Here is a 15,346-nt window from a genome sequence, read left to right on the forward strand (position 1 = left end):
TTAAATACTGTGTTTGACAATATCAATTTAAAAAGTCTGGTTTCTTTTTTTTCCAATACTCTAAACTTCAGTTATGAATGTAGTTCAAAGTTTTCTTTTGTGTAAAAAAAAAAAAAAAACAAAGATAGGAATAAAAGGGCTCAGGAAAACATGAAACACTGACAAGAGAATCTTGGCAGATTTTATTAAAACATAATTGACTGTTACATTTAAACACAAAAGTTATATATGCTTACTTGGCAAAGCATGAGAGATACGACTAGAATTAAGTATTTTCGCTTGTTGACGCTTTATAGTAATCATCTAACGCTTAGCGTCTTCCAGCGTAAAGCTTCTCTCACATCGAGTCTCGATGCTGACACTAGCCTCAATCATTTCCTAACAATTCCTCGCGTCATACTCCATTTCTAAAGTATTCTAAAGAAAAAGTCACGTGTAATCGAAAAACAGAATTGAAAAGTTTAGCGTCACACTTTTTAAATTCAGGTAAATCATATTTTACAAGCGTAATGTATTCCATCATAATCTGCCTCACTTGGATAGAAATGAAACTCGGTAATAAAAATCATCTTGTGCCTTACACACGCTATCGTTTGTCCGCGATGCCCGGTAATCGGCACTCGATCCGATGACAAATCTAAATGAATGAAAATAATTGCTTCTTATTCGAATAATTGAGAGCTGCATATTTATATTGTCGAAAAATCCAATTTCTTTGTTGTAAGACTTTTTATGTGTTACGACGAATGAGCTTTTACTTAAATTTATTTTTCGGTCTCCTCCAAACACTTTACCGTATCCAAGCTGTATATTTTTCATCTTATCTCATCATTCCAGATAATTAATACCTGCATTATTTTTGTGTCATTTGCACATATTTAAATGACATTTTCGTGCATCTATTTCAATCTATTCCAACCGTAGAAAATTTTCCAATTTCTTTTTTCGTACTTTGCATTATAATCTGCAATTGCCTTTTGCGTAACAATTAAAGGTGGTAAGTGAAATTGGTTTCTTCAGCGTAGGGAAGAGTCAACAGTTTTTGGGTAGGGAGCGTAACATTTTTATTGCATACTATTTGTTAGGCGATCATTATAAAATTTTAGCCTCTTGAAAGATTAGCCAATTATTGGAATAAAAGAGTATCACTTTTTTCATTTACATCTGCCACTGTTCCGAGCGTCGTATATTTTGTCGAAGGAGGTTGTTTCGGGAAACATCGATGGCGACCTATACCTTTATTAGTAATTCGCCGTTACGTCTCCCTTATAATAATTTCGCTATTAACGTTAATACTTCGTGCTGCTAGAATTAGCCATATTATTAATAGTGCGTAGTCTTTTCGCTATAAAGACTATCGCGGAACGCAAACGTACGATTCTCGTCCGCTTGGCTCGTCTTTGAGACATACGGTACTTTTGAGAAAATAGTACTTTCGAGCATTCAAGATTGTAAAAAATTATATCCCAGACCTTCCACTTTCACCAACGTTTCAAATTTCAAGGGGCTATTGTCGCAGATATCGAATATTTTCTATTTATGCGAATTACCTTAATAAATTACATTAACTCGTCTTCTTTTCACAAGTTTTCCGAAAGGTCAATATTTTCAAACTTTCTCATGAGCAAATTGACGACATTTCATGAAATTATAGGAAAGTTCGGCGAACAGTATTCGTGGAATTTTACACATTCTGCAAGAGATGAGTGTAGTTGCTGAGATGGCCATTTCGCGAATATAACTGCGTATAATTACATGTTTGTAAGATTTTCTACTCGAAATATTCTGTTTCTCTTCAAAAGCACGTGAGTGACGCCAAAGTCGGACATTACATTCTCCGCACCCAAGCCATACGCTCTTTAAATGTGCCCTAGACTAGTTTTGCTCTGCATTCGTTTTTTTTTAGCTCACACACACACACACACTGCGAAAGCTGCTGGAGATACGCTGCAGTTTTACAAACGTGTTTATCCCGCTGGTTCGCAACACCGTAAGAGAGCGGACAATGATGGTAATAGAGTTGGCCGGGTCGTAAATTATTTCAAGTTCTCTCGCGACGTGAATTAGGAAAACGGAAATTGTCGTTAGAAAAGCCGGTTGGAAAAGAGGTTGAACGTAATGAGGAAAACACGAGAGAAATTGGAGGATGCGCCGCATGCAAATTGTAACCTTTTAATGCGCAAAATTGCGCGTACGATGTTAATTAAAATTTATTTTCAAATTCTCTGTGTAAATATTGTACACAGGTGAGGATTCTAGTACTTATTTAGAGATAACGATTGCACGACTGTTCTCGCAATCTATACGGTGTAACGGAGCAGCGCGTAACATTATGCGGTAATTCTTCTTTAAATACCGTAGAAACGCGTTTCTAGTAAAAACATTGAAAAATAAACAACGCGAAATAATATACAATATTTTACAGTAGCGCTTAGTATAGCAGTGATTGGGCATCGTTCGCGCGAAACGGTGATTCGCGTTAATTCGCAAAAGTGTCGTCGAGCGAGTCTCGTGTTTGCGGAGATTCTTACGATCGAACGCTCGTGCATTGAGATAATACCGGCTACAACAATGAAAAGTAAACGTCTCATCGTTAATCAATTAATCAACGTGACGGACGCAACGTACCACCGTTCCGCGGTCCCATCCACTTCTCGTCGACCGAGATTCTCCTTACGTGTAAAATCGCGTTTGATCGCGACGCGGTGTCCCCGCGCGAATTGTCTCATTTTATTTATACACTTCTACTTACTTAAATTTACCTTCAACTAACGCTATATTTCGATTTACGATCGTTCCTCTTTCCTTTATGCGTAAAATATCATAAAATACATTCTTTCTTTTGTTCACTATTCGCGGACTCGCCGTCTCGTCACGGTAATTGCACATTCGAATCGAGTCGCGATATTAAGCGAGCGAGTTGAACAATTTCACACGAGACCTAAAACAGTTTCAACATTTTTCATTCTATAATTATAGAGTGTACAACGTAAAATGATGATATAACGATTTAACATCCTTGTAAAATTATTAAGAATTATATACCATGGTAGAATTATACATAGGAAGAGTATGTTTCAAAAATGAGAGTCTAATATTTCTGCTACTGTAAAATCGAAACTCGCTCGTTGATGTCGCGAAATCTCGATTACTACGGCCAGTCTCGCGACGACTCACCACGATGACTTTCATACAAATCGTTCGATAGGTACGAGCGACGAAACGGAGTTAACGAAAAAGCACGGCGGCACTAGTAAGCTTGCACGGACATCATACGCTACGACGATCTCTCTTCTCGCTCGAGAGTCTTTCTTTTTTTTCTGCTTTATATAGCTAGAGTCGTAAAGTACTTTCCGCTTCTCATCGCGTGAGAACGGCTCGGAACACTCTGCTCGCTTTGTTCGCCCACAAAACTACCTATACGTAACCGTGTATGTTCTTAAAATGTAAAAAGTAAGCGCGCGCGCGTCCACTCTCGATACTAGTCGACTAGACAATGTATAATATTTCACAATTTTTTAATTTATCAGGATATTTCTAATTCGTAAACTAGAATCTTTTTCATCAATTCTGCAACATTTATTATCTATAAAGTGAAATCATTAAATGACATTTTTATTCGTTATTACAATTTGCTACGATAAAGATGAAACGTAATCTCTCATGCCAATATTAATTGCGAGCTTCGTTAATGAAAGTACATCTGATTTTATCGTCGGATAGTGACGACGTATAATTGCATTGAGCTCGGAAAACGTAGTAGAAATGATGTTCTTGTACAGTTTAGTCGTCCTCGTCTTCTGTTACTCGACTTTACTCGCGCGTTTCTTTCGCTCTGCGAACGGATAATCGACATATGGAGTCTGCTCGGTGTTTTCACCGTTCGAGAGTCGACGCGCTGCGCCGGACGCTTAAAAAAGAGGGTACGGGGGGTTACTTTGTACAATAGGAGTGTCCTAAACGCGTCGTTGAGGTCGGATTTCTTTTCGGCGAAATCTCTCCGGAGGTCGCGCGCGCGCGCGCGCGCGCGCGGAACGTCTTTTCGTAGCTGGCTAGATCCTTCCTGAACATACAAACGGTTGCGACGTATATCTTCCGGGCTGTATACAAATTTTTCACCTGACCGTTTCAACATTTTTATAAGCCAGGGGATTTTAGTATCTATTCTTAGAGACCTGATTTACGTCTGTACTTTGAGTCCCAAAGTTGACACAACGCAGCTGGGAAAGATAATTTCAAGTATTGAAAGATACTAAACATAATTGAACGCAATTAAACATTTTAAATATTGTAATTGAAATGAAAAGAAACTATGCGATAATGTTTATAAGTATTTAACAGAAATGTATATATGTAAAATATGTCGGAGAATATGTAAATTACATAGCAGAGATAAAAATAGCAGAAAACAAACGTATATCTTAATAGAATTCGGTAAAGTTTAGCGTTGTCAAAAATAGCATCATGAAAAGTTGATTTAAAACTCAATTTGTCTTTATGCGGACGATATGTAATTAACGGTACGGAATTTATTATCTCGTTTTGCGTTATCATCCAAGTCAGGTGGACAGTTAAAATTTCGCTAAAGTGGTTTACGTAATTATAGGACATTCTGTTAATTAAAGCTGTATTCTGTCTGCGGAAGCTGAAAATTTCGCGTTATGCGTTATTTGGTGCCCGAAAGATACCGCAATCCTTCCTGCGTAAAGCTCTGATCCCGAAAATCCTATTACGGTACTCGGGATCATCCTCACGAGTCTCTCTCTCTTCCTGCAATCCCGTAAAATGATATCACGACATCCCCGTGGTACTACGTCGATCTGAGCGTGCCCTATGGTATGGTTTTACGACGGCTTTCCTCTCTTATTCCTCTTTCCTTGTGCAAACCCCGTCGGAAACGAGCGTTACGAGAACCTTTGACACACTCCTCCTTCTGTTTTACCAGAAATCAGAAGGGCACTTTCGTTCCTCGATTTCGTTCCTTGTTTCGACGTTGACTTTAAGTCGATTGTTTTCGTGGAAGAAAATAGCATTAGCAAATTTACCCGCGTATCGTTGCCACCGTTTTTACTCAAGGTCCCGAATGTGATATAATCCTGATTGAAAAGTTGCTCTCGTCAAGTCCTTTCTCAAATCACCATTACTAACAGTAAGAAAGATCCTGTAAGACGACAACATTTTCATAGTCTCTCTAATCGATGTATTAGAATGCTACTAATCATTGGATGACCCAAGAAAAACGTAACGGAAACAACCAGAGCGCAATGGATTATAAGTAGAAGTAAGCAGCGAGTTGTTCGTAATACTCTCTTCTACATTCATTTTGCGTGTCCATTATCGTGTCTCATGATTTTTTCTCGTCGAAAGAACGAAGGAACCAAGTTTTCTTGCAGATGAGGTGGCAAGGTGCATCGTTGCAAGTTTCCTAATCCCGTCCATGGATGGGGTTGGTTTCTTCTGGGTAGCGTGCGAGTTCTTGATAGTCTGTAAGCAAGCGGTAAGAATTATTCATAACGAACATGTTGTGAAATAAAATGTTTTAAAAGGAAAGAGAACATTGTCTTGAACATTCGTCATCATCATTCTCGTCCATCCTACCTGAAAAGCCTCTCAATTTTCCTAGTCTCAATATACACTCACCCGCAAAAAAATTGGGCCACCACATTTTAGCCCAATTTTTTAACATTTTTCAATAGCGATAACTTGGCGAAAAATCATCGTAGACAAATGATTAAAAAAACGTTTTGTATCCAAGAAGTTGTAGTTTATGGAATTTGAGATGATATTGTCGAGAGAAATTTTTTTACCCAGCTACAGAGCATCAAAAATACGTAATTTTAAGGAAAAAACAATGTGTTCTTTTTTAAAGCATAGAACAAGGAAGATAAACGAATTTTAAAGAATTGTTGACAGCATTTCAAAGTTGAAACTTCAAGCTTCAAAATACTTTTTTAATCATTTGTCTACGATGATTTTTCGCCGAGTTATCGCTATTGAAAACTGTTAAAAAATTGGGCTAAAATGTGGTGGCCCATTTTTTTTGCGGGTGAGTGTATAAATAATATGCAAGTTACTTTGAAAGGTACGTGACGATCAACGTAATATGCAGCAATGAAAATGAAAAATTGCGAGATATATAGTACTCTTGATGGTCTTTAGTCGTGGTCGGAGAGTTCAGAGTTGAGGAGAATCTCGGCGGTTCGGTTAGCGTGTGCAGAGCCGGGGAAAAAGAAGCGGAAGAATACGAAAACTTTTCTCTCTCGTGCCGTGATATCCGCAATATCGTTTCGATACGGTTGTTGCTCGCGGTACCACGGGTAATGGATAAAGCATCGAGAGACCAAAAGGCTTCCCTCAATGCCCCTTTCGTGCCTCTGCTCTGCCCTCTGTGCGTTACCCTCTTTCTGTCTTCCTCGCGGAGGCTCGGTACCTATTCGGTATAATAGAACATCTCTCCCGTGCCGTTTTCTTCATTTTCACTCTCGTCGTTCGACAAACGAGCGGCCGTAACGGCGGATAATGGAATCGACGTGCTCGACGATAGTTTATTCCGTCCTTACTTTGACGAATGGGGAGGGCATTCGAATGGAAATTCCGTTTTATTCTTCTCGCGTGCTGGTTATTTTTACAAGCGTACTTCAAGTATCCGATCGCGGTTAAACGCGATCGATATCTACTTGCCGATAAGCCGAGTTATTCGTGAGAAAAACTTTCGTATCAAGTCTGTCCATTATAATGTTAATAAGAAAATCTACAAGAAATGTCGTTTTGTAGCAAACTCCGAGAATTCGTTCGGAAGTTAATGTTTCCTTTATTTCGAGCATTGATCGCGTCACCGGAGAAGAATGTTTTCATCGAACTTTCAGCCAAACATTCTTTGAACAGAGTCGTAACATATCATACCTTCGTCCTCACCTTTGTCGCGTCCCAGGGCGAAGAGCTTCGGATACAGAGTTAAAACTTTCCGCTTCTCCGGGTCTTTTTGTCCGACGAAAAAGGACGCTCAGCGCGACGGCTTCCGCGAAGGCTAGCTGGCGAAATTTCGACTCACGACGGTCCAGGATGCGATGTGTGTGAGGATGACGTTGGTCGGCGGCTCGCTTCGTCTCCTGAGGCTCTCCTGCGGCAGGAAGTGGTGGACCAAATTATTCCTGTAGCACGAAAGGTGCCGCTAATGCCGTCGGCTCTTTCCGGCCTAATTAGCCCGGGACCATTAAGTTTATCTACGAGCATCAGAGTCTCCCCTGAGGAAACTGTTAGATTGGGGGATGCGAAGGGGGGTAGAGTTCGCTTTTGCTGAGAGCTGAACACTGAATGATTAAGTTCGAATGCGAGAATAGCCAAGCCATTAAATATACCTAAGCATCAGACCAGACGCTTCTCCTTGATTATAGTTGGCGACTATGCCAAGAACAATAGATATTATTTAATAACGATCTTATTGTGAGACGTGACTTTCGAAAATGGAAAAAATTGCACAATATAGATGAAAGCTTTTATGAACGTATACAATTGTAATCGCTACTATTCAACGATATAGAAGGTTGCATTCAATCTTTTCCCAATTTTTTTTATACAGCACTATTTTATAAACATCTAAGTTCATCGTGTTTCAATTTCTTGCTTTTCGAAAGAGAAAGAGTTTAATTGAGATTAGCGTAGTTAACGAACCAGTATCTTGAAGAGAATTAAACCTCCAGAGAAACGATTCGGTTGTTGTAAACTTAATTAACCATTTTCACAATTATTTAATCGAGGTAGTCGAGTCTTTGTAATGACTTCTTGATGATATTTACTGCAATCGTTCTTTGTTTTCTGTTTTCTCGACTTGGCAAATTGTTACAAAGTTACTAACAAGACACATTCGCACTACAGGCAGCTAGAATTAGGTAATAGATGCGGGTTGCGGATTCGGTTTTGTCAAGGACCTAGCGGCGGGATAATGGGCCTTTTAATTAGAACGGACCATTAAGCTTATCCGTGATCGTTAGACTCGTCGAATTCGGTTCTTGCGTCGATTGGCGTCGGAAAGACCGCGTTTTATTGACAACTTGTCGAATTTTGATCAACGAGTCAATGAACGATTCAAAGATAAAGATTGGAAATCAGTTATTTGGCAATCACATCCGAGTTGATTTTTAAGTTCAGGGAAGATAAACACATTTCATTCAAATTTAATTCAATAACTTGTATTAATTGATATGGAATTGATAAACACTTTGACCAATAAGAGTCGAATAAAATGTTATCGATCAGCTAGGTAAAATTCCGATTGGATCTGCTCACAATTGAGGATCATCGACGAATTATTCGGCCGTCATCGTCACGCCAGCGAGAACCCGTTCGGCGGTAATTGATGAAATGAATCACGTTGACATCGACGGTGATCGTTAGCAATGAGCGGGAGAACACGAACCGCGAGCTATCGTTAATCACCGAGCCTGACATATCCGAGCCATCGTTTGTTACTTTTGGGAAAGTTGTGCGGTCGCCCGACGCTCCGACGCGGATTATCGATTCTACGGGACAACGCCGGTTGACTTTGAGTTAATTTAAAATTAATATATTAATTATCGCGTTCGGGACATTTCAAAGATTTGTGTAATCTGTTCGTACCATCGAATTTGTTGACGGGAACAATATAGAATTTTGAAGGCACGTAATCACAGATGATAGTATAATTATTCTTTGATGACGGGAAATAGAATAAGAAAAGAACGTGTTATTACCTCAAAGTGAAGTTGTAAGATATATTCATAATTTGTGTAAATTAAAAAATTTGTCGTTAGAAATAAGCGAATTAGTACTTACATGATATTGGATATTCAAAGAAAAATAATGAAATGCAAAATGACATAAGAAAAGAAATGATCGCGATCAAGATACACAGGAAGAAAGTTTGAATATTTAAACAGCTCTGACGCTCCATTGGGTATCGTGAATAGCATAATTTGCTATTACCCTTGAAATATATTATCGTGCTATCATCAGCTTCGCCTCATGTTTGCCTTCAAAGCGTTTTATTGTTCGTTTAAACTGCGAGCTTCCTATTTTATCCGTTCATTGATTAAATTATTAACGACCTTCGCTTTCGGCAAAGTTTCTGACTGGTCTAACGGACATGGTAACCAGCACTTGTACTGTGTCTCAAGGCTCTCTCTCCCTCGTCTTATCCCGGAAGTTAACAACTATCGACTTTGTAACCGTGCTTAAGTTAACGCGAGTTTCGCGCGTGTTGAATAGTTTGCAAGTCCATTACAGACGCATTAAGATTATATATACATATATTTGTATATCCATGTATATGTCTGAATGCTCATCTAACGTTCCTTCTCTTTAGCTGCGAAGAGACACGTGATACGAGCGATCACTTGGAGGCATGGCATAGTTGAAACTAACAAAGCTAACGTTTCGACGTGCGATACAAGGCTGTCGTGTTATCTGCAAGTTGCCTTCGCCAATATTAGTGAATTCTAATCGCAGTTTAACTAATTTCTCATCCCCTTTTACACCATAGCAGACATTATATTAGCCGGATGTAATGAATTCAAGACTCGTGCTATAATACATGTATGAATGTTGCGCTGACGGAAAAGGGAAGAAAGAAGGAGATGTCGATAGCGCGGAGAGAAAGAGAGGCTTGACGCTCGCTCCACCTCGAGATTTGTATTTTTCCTCTTAATAGACGGGTATCCCGTCGTGTATATCCGTGGCCGGCTACGCGGAGTACCTCTTACGCGAAGCGTTTATGCGACGTGCGTTTCAAGGATACGTAGTCGCGGAGCTCTTCCGCAAAGAGCTTTCGGCATCGCGCGAGGACTGCTACGAGCTTACCAAAGAGCTCCGCAGAGACATCCGGCTCGCTCGTATACCCACAGGTCTCTTTTCTTACCGCGCGTAGTTTTCAGCTTTTACCCTTTGGCTTTCTTTTTACGTTTTACGCGGTTTTTCTTTACGAAAAACGGTCAGCCGTATCGTTTCCGCCCGACGTAGCACCGTCTAAGGACACCGGGGAGCACTGGACATTATTGCATGAGTATATAGTTATATTTCCCCGAGTACATACGTACTTTCTTTCAACAGTTATCGATATTCGATTGTGACTCTCTCAAGGCTTTGGTAGCCGTAAGAGCGTGTTCGAAGAAACGTAAGATATAACGCGAATTGTAATAAGAGCCAAGCTGAAAAGTTCACAAGTTTTCTTCCCAATCTGGCGCTATCTCGTGGGTAAAGCGTTCTCGGGCGAAATTATGGCGGACCCGAAGGGGACGTATAATTACAGGCGAAAATTTTCCCATAAGCTAGGTAGATACGCGAAATTTACTCTCGACGCAGCCTCGAACATCATTTTCGCCGAGTCGCGCAACTTGGAACACGACACGTGACTCGTGTCGCAAGGACTCAGCTACCTTTCGCCAGGACGATAAATCACGGGGGAACCCGTTGAACCCCTTTATATCGACGCGCCGCGAAAGCAGCTTCGTCTTCCTCCGTTCATCAGGAGGGTGACGTGGCTGTTGCGGCAACTTTTTGCCGTCGTACAGGGTGTCGCGGAACCGCTGTTCTTTCAACGGTAGATAACAGAAGGAAAGCTACACTTTTTATTTCAATTAATCAAGTATCAAACTAATTTTTATTTCGCTTTACGAAATTATATTCCTACACTCTAGGCGGGCAATAAATAGGCAAATTTGAATACTGCCGTTAAATAATTGTTAGACAAACTGTGAGGCTACTAATTCTAATAGTAAAAGTTGCATCTCACCTTTGAAAAACGATGATATTTTCCGCTGGTGGCTGCTATCGTCGTCTCCAAGCAAATTGATGTCGAGAAGATGACGGTAGTAGACAGTGGACGAAACGTAGGAAAACGATAGAGGAGAAGAATGACGGATAGAAGGAAGACGGTTCGAGGGAGGAAAATGGGGAAAAAGTGACGACGGGCGAGCAGCGTCGAGTGCTCGAGACGATTACGCGATTCGATGGATGATAGTAATATGGTGAAGGGTGGAAGCGCGCTTCGGGAGGAGAGCCCGAGAAGAGCGCGGAGGGCGAAGTCGCGGATGCAGGAATTTGTACGGGAATAGGGAGCGAGGGGCGGGCGTATGGGTGAGGCTACAACAAAACAAAACACGATGAATGTCCCGATGTGCAAGCTGCAAGCAGAAAGACCGCCGACGAAGATCGATGGTTAATTTTCCTCTCGTGTCGGTATCGGCGTGGTTGCACGCGCTGAATTATCTCGATAAATGCGCTCGGACGGGTCAGCATCGTTCGCGGATGCCGGATTCACGCCTCGGGGTAATCGCTAAATATTTCGAAATCAGTGGCGAATCCACGGATGCCGCGGGCGCTTCGCTGCGCCGTCAGGGGTTTGTTCATTGTTGGCGCGCGCGTTAGTCCATTGACAGTCTCGCATTTCGTTTCCGAGATAATTCGCGCACTCGAGGCAGATCGCAGATCGCAAATCAATTTTATATCAATCGTGTCAACGTTTGTAAAATGTTAAGCTCGGCGCTGCCTCGCGAGGATTCTCTGATAAATGATAAACTTGATAGTCCATTTCACAATCGTGACAAAGATAATTTACTTTTCCAAAGAAAAATTTGCCAACAACGAAATTTCTCCATAAATGTGTAAAATAATAGAAATTATTGAATTCTATTGAAGAATCATTGTATTTTTCAATTTACCGAAGAATCTCTCCAATACTCTGGTTTAACTCTAATAGATGTTACCGTACAATATTTTTGTCAATTGAATCATCTATAATGAATTATAGAAATATATTATTTTTTACCTTGACAGTGCCGCTAGATGCGCTAGAAGCGGGCGAGCGTCACGTCCTCGGCGAACGAAGAGAACTTATCCATATCTTGAGTGCGAGCAGGAAAAGAAAGCAGTTGTCCAGTAAGTCTTTTATATCATTTAAATACCGCTTTGTGGCGAATCTTAAAAAGTAATCGAGATGAAGGGATATTTCCTTTGTTTACGACATACGTGACTTTACATTTTCGTCTTACCGCATTAATTTCTATGCAATTGCAAGCAATCTCTACGATCGACTGTCCGAATTAAATGGAGCAAATATCCAAGTGGAAAAAATTGATGCGCTTGCGAAGGCACGAGCTTTCTCATCCTCGTACTACAGCGACTGCCGACCCTACGGGCTCTTCAAGGCTCTTCACCGACCCTGAAGAAGAACGTGAGGGGAAACGGTCACAGTTCTATTCCTGTCGCCCGTGAATCATTTCGCTCGCACCTATCTCTGATCTAAGTCTAACGCGTTGTAGGGCCCTTATACGGTTACGCCGAAAGGTGCACGACCTCGACAGCGCGTGCTTACTGGAGGCTAAATCTTTTTTCACTCTCTATCTACTTTAATGTTACTCGCTCAAAGGAATTGGAATATTCCCCGGCAGGAGCATTATTATTAAGTCAATTTTGCTATGAGCACGACTTGAAGGTATCGCCGACGTTTGATTCGTTAAGCAGCAAGGAATTCGATGGGTACTGTTGTAGTTTCTGATTAAATGAACGCTGCGGCGGAATTTCGCTGATACGCAGCATTGTCCTGACGTGCCAATTACTGGCTACGTAGCAACGACGTACTTACTGACGGCGAAATATAGCCGGGCGCGGACATGAAATGGAGAATTCTCTATAGAACTTTAACATTCAATAAACTTGCGGATAATAGCGCACCGATACCGGTATTGTGCCGTCGGAGTCAGCTTGACCACTATTAGTGTCGTTTCGTGAATTTGTGCACCGTCCTGGCTTTACCGTGTTAGGATTCATGTGTTTAGTCGGAAAATGGAAGGATCGTGCCGAGAGCCGTGTTCAGGTGCATTACCCGTTACCGTATCGCAAGGGAAAAGCAATAGAATGTATTGCGTCACCTTTTCCTCCATCAGTAAGATAAACTTTATTTCACAAGCTGCAAAATTGACAAAATTTTCTACTTGCTCCTAATGTCCATGTAAATTAACGTTATTGTTAAGAGAAATATTCGCTCTTGTTAGACTTTCCAAGACGCCAAGTTTGCAATTCTAACTTGGAGCGTAAGCAAATGCCCCGATGTCGACATTTATCGGCAGCGTTCGCTTCGGTAAATAAAAGCAAAAATATTTACTTTGTTGAAACGTGATTGAACGCGTCGACGACTTGAAATAATGACGCGCACGTTTTCACAACTTTTCTGTGCGAGTAATACTTGGTTCTACCATATTATCACAATGCGCGACGTTGTCGACGACTTGAGGAACTTGGCCGAGCCTGTTGATTTGAAAGGACACACATGCGCGACGACGAGGTCGAGCCAACATTTATTTTCCGGTAACGACGGAGCGTCGCGCGCGTTACCTTCGAACGCTCTTCCCCCTATGTAAATTACTGTCGATACGCGAGCGTTTCTTTTTGTTTTATATTCCCCACCCCCTCGACTCCAGCCCGCTGTTATCGGAAACCATTGAATTCATGATCGTTTCGCGGGCGAGGGCAGAAGGGCAGTGGAGGACAAGCGCTCTCTTCAATGAATAAAAGAGGCAATCGCGCCGGGGCGCGATGTAAATTCATTACACGTGTACGTCGGGCGTTCGTCCGAGTGCGTTTGTTTGTAAAATCTAATCAAATATTGTCGAGCGCTCATTCGCGCCGTTTTTATAAAAGCTCCATCGCCGAAGCTGGCCGGGACACGGCGATGTGGCCGTCCGTTCTCCCGCCGTCAATATTCGTTTGTTTGCATATAATCGATTGTAAGAATTAATGGAACCATTTTTTGAATATAGCGCTCCTTTTTTCATTCGCTACGATTTATTTTATACGTTACCGAGGCAAGTCGCCAGCAGTGAAATGACATTGCATTTCAATCTGCTGTCGCAAGTAGAATGTAATTGCATCGTGTAGCAACAATTTCGTAAACTGCTTTTTGGATTGCAGTTTCCTTACGGAAATTAACGCGTAAACTTGCACGTCATCTTGTAATCCGACGCATTGACGCTTTCCACAATTTTTATCGAGCCCAAGTGCCAATTTTGCAAGGCAAAAAGGCTGAATCGGAAATGTGGAAAAGAGCGGAATTAGTTGTGCACTCAACTACCTTCGATTATGACATCGCGTTGATGCCGTTAGCTACGTTACGCAAACGTAACCACTAGCAGCCGAGGGTTAATACGTGTCGCATGTTTAGGAACGACAAACTACACAAGCTCGTGCGAGGGGGAGAGAAATTGCCGCAATTCGACGCGAAGGCGGAATCCTGAGCGTAGTAGGCTCGGTAATTCTCTCCGCTGGCGCGGCGCGGCGGAAGGTAACGCGTAGTGCACTATACACCAGACGCCGGTAGAACGTATTGGGTACTGCACCCGGTAATACGTATCGGACTACATTTCACGGTTGATCGAAGCCCGGACCGGCAGCGCTATAGACTATTTCCCAAAGGATTCCCAGAGCGATATAATGGGTTTGCCAAGGTATAACGTAGCTAGTTACCTAACTCTATCGTATTACCGGGACCGACCGAGCCACTCCGCTGCCCCCGCACGACCGGAGCTCGACCGACCGTGGCTTCGGCCGGGTCCTCTCACGGGGTAAATTCGTCAACTGCCGCGCGCTCACGGGCCCGTCTTGGACGGCGAGAGACGCAGGATCGATGTTGCACACGGTTTTCGATTTAAAAATTGCGCTTCCTCGCCACGTACGCCTCGACGATCGTGCCTCTCCTCGCGGCCACCCTTTTCGCTTGGCGCGATACCATCCCCCGAGTACACACCTTTCCGCTCCCACCAGGTGGAACCCTTCCACTCGCTCGTTTCTATCTCGCAAGATCTGTGAAAAGGCTCCTTCAAGTTGGGCAAAATTGGAAAGTGGAGCTACGCGAATCTCGTTTAGATCGTTTCGAGTGATTCAGGCTAGCACGGATGCGCGCGCTCGCGCCTTCTCTACACACGATTTATCGACTTTCCTCCTTCCCCGCCTTCTCCCGGGAATTCATCAAGTCCAATTTCATCCCCGAGAATCGTACACGCCAAATAATCAAACAAGAATGTATCTTTGCTGGGGGAAGGAAGAGCGGTTATTAATTATCCTGCCTGGCAGTCACGTCTCCTTATTCCTTTTTCCTCTCCCTTTTTTTTCAGGCTCCTCTGGCGCGTACCTACGGCGGAGCGTATGGAGACTACAGATGACACGGGAGGTATTGTGAGAGCACACGAGGTCGCATATCGAGAGTCTTTTGTTGGCGCTACATAAAGAGGGTAGAAAGGAGTGAGGAAGGCTATTGTCTCGGCAGTCGGGCCAGGAGAACGGAAGTACTTCCGCGCGTGCCCGTATTTCAGGCATTTTT

The 15,346-nt window shown here is 42.2% G+C and overlaps 1 protein-coding gene across 3 annotated transcripts in view; it reads right to left on the reverse strand.

Annotated features, from left to right (window-relative positions):
- Positions 1–167: 167 nt before the first annotated feature.
- Positions 168–15,346, reverse strand: part of LOC105566294 (protein vein) — a 462,793-nt gene continuing 447,614 nt past the window's right edge. The window contains exons 6-9 of one of the 3 annotated variants that reach the window (XR_001009269.1): positions 11,801–11,875; positions 10,766–11,156; positions 6,916–7,120; positions 168–5,484 (exon numbers count right to left, since the gene is read on the reverse strand). Coding sequence is in view for 1 of the 3 variants with exons in the window: in XM_012020190.1 (XP_011875580.1) it covers positions 11,823–11,875 (53 nt within the window). In the remaining 2 variants the exon portion in view is untranslated. Of the gene's footprint in view, positions 5,485–6,903; positions 7,121–10,765; positions 11,157–11,800; positions 11,876–15,346 lie in introns of those variants that run through there. The other 2 variants (XR_001009270.1, XM_012020190.1) reach the window with 2 other exon arrangements.

The sequence above is a fragment of the Vollenhovia emeryi genome, unplaced genomic scaffold (genome assembly GCF_000949405.1).
Source record: "Vollenhovia emeryi isolate VEMERY1.0 unplaced genomic scaffold, V.emery_V1.0 DF939145.1, whole genome shotgun sequence".
Classification (NCBI taxonomy): domain Eukaryota; kingdom Metazoa; phylum Arthropoda; class Insecta; order Hymenoptera; family Formicidae; genus Vollenhovia; species Vollenhovia emeryi.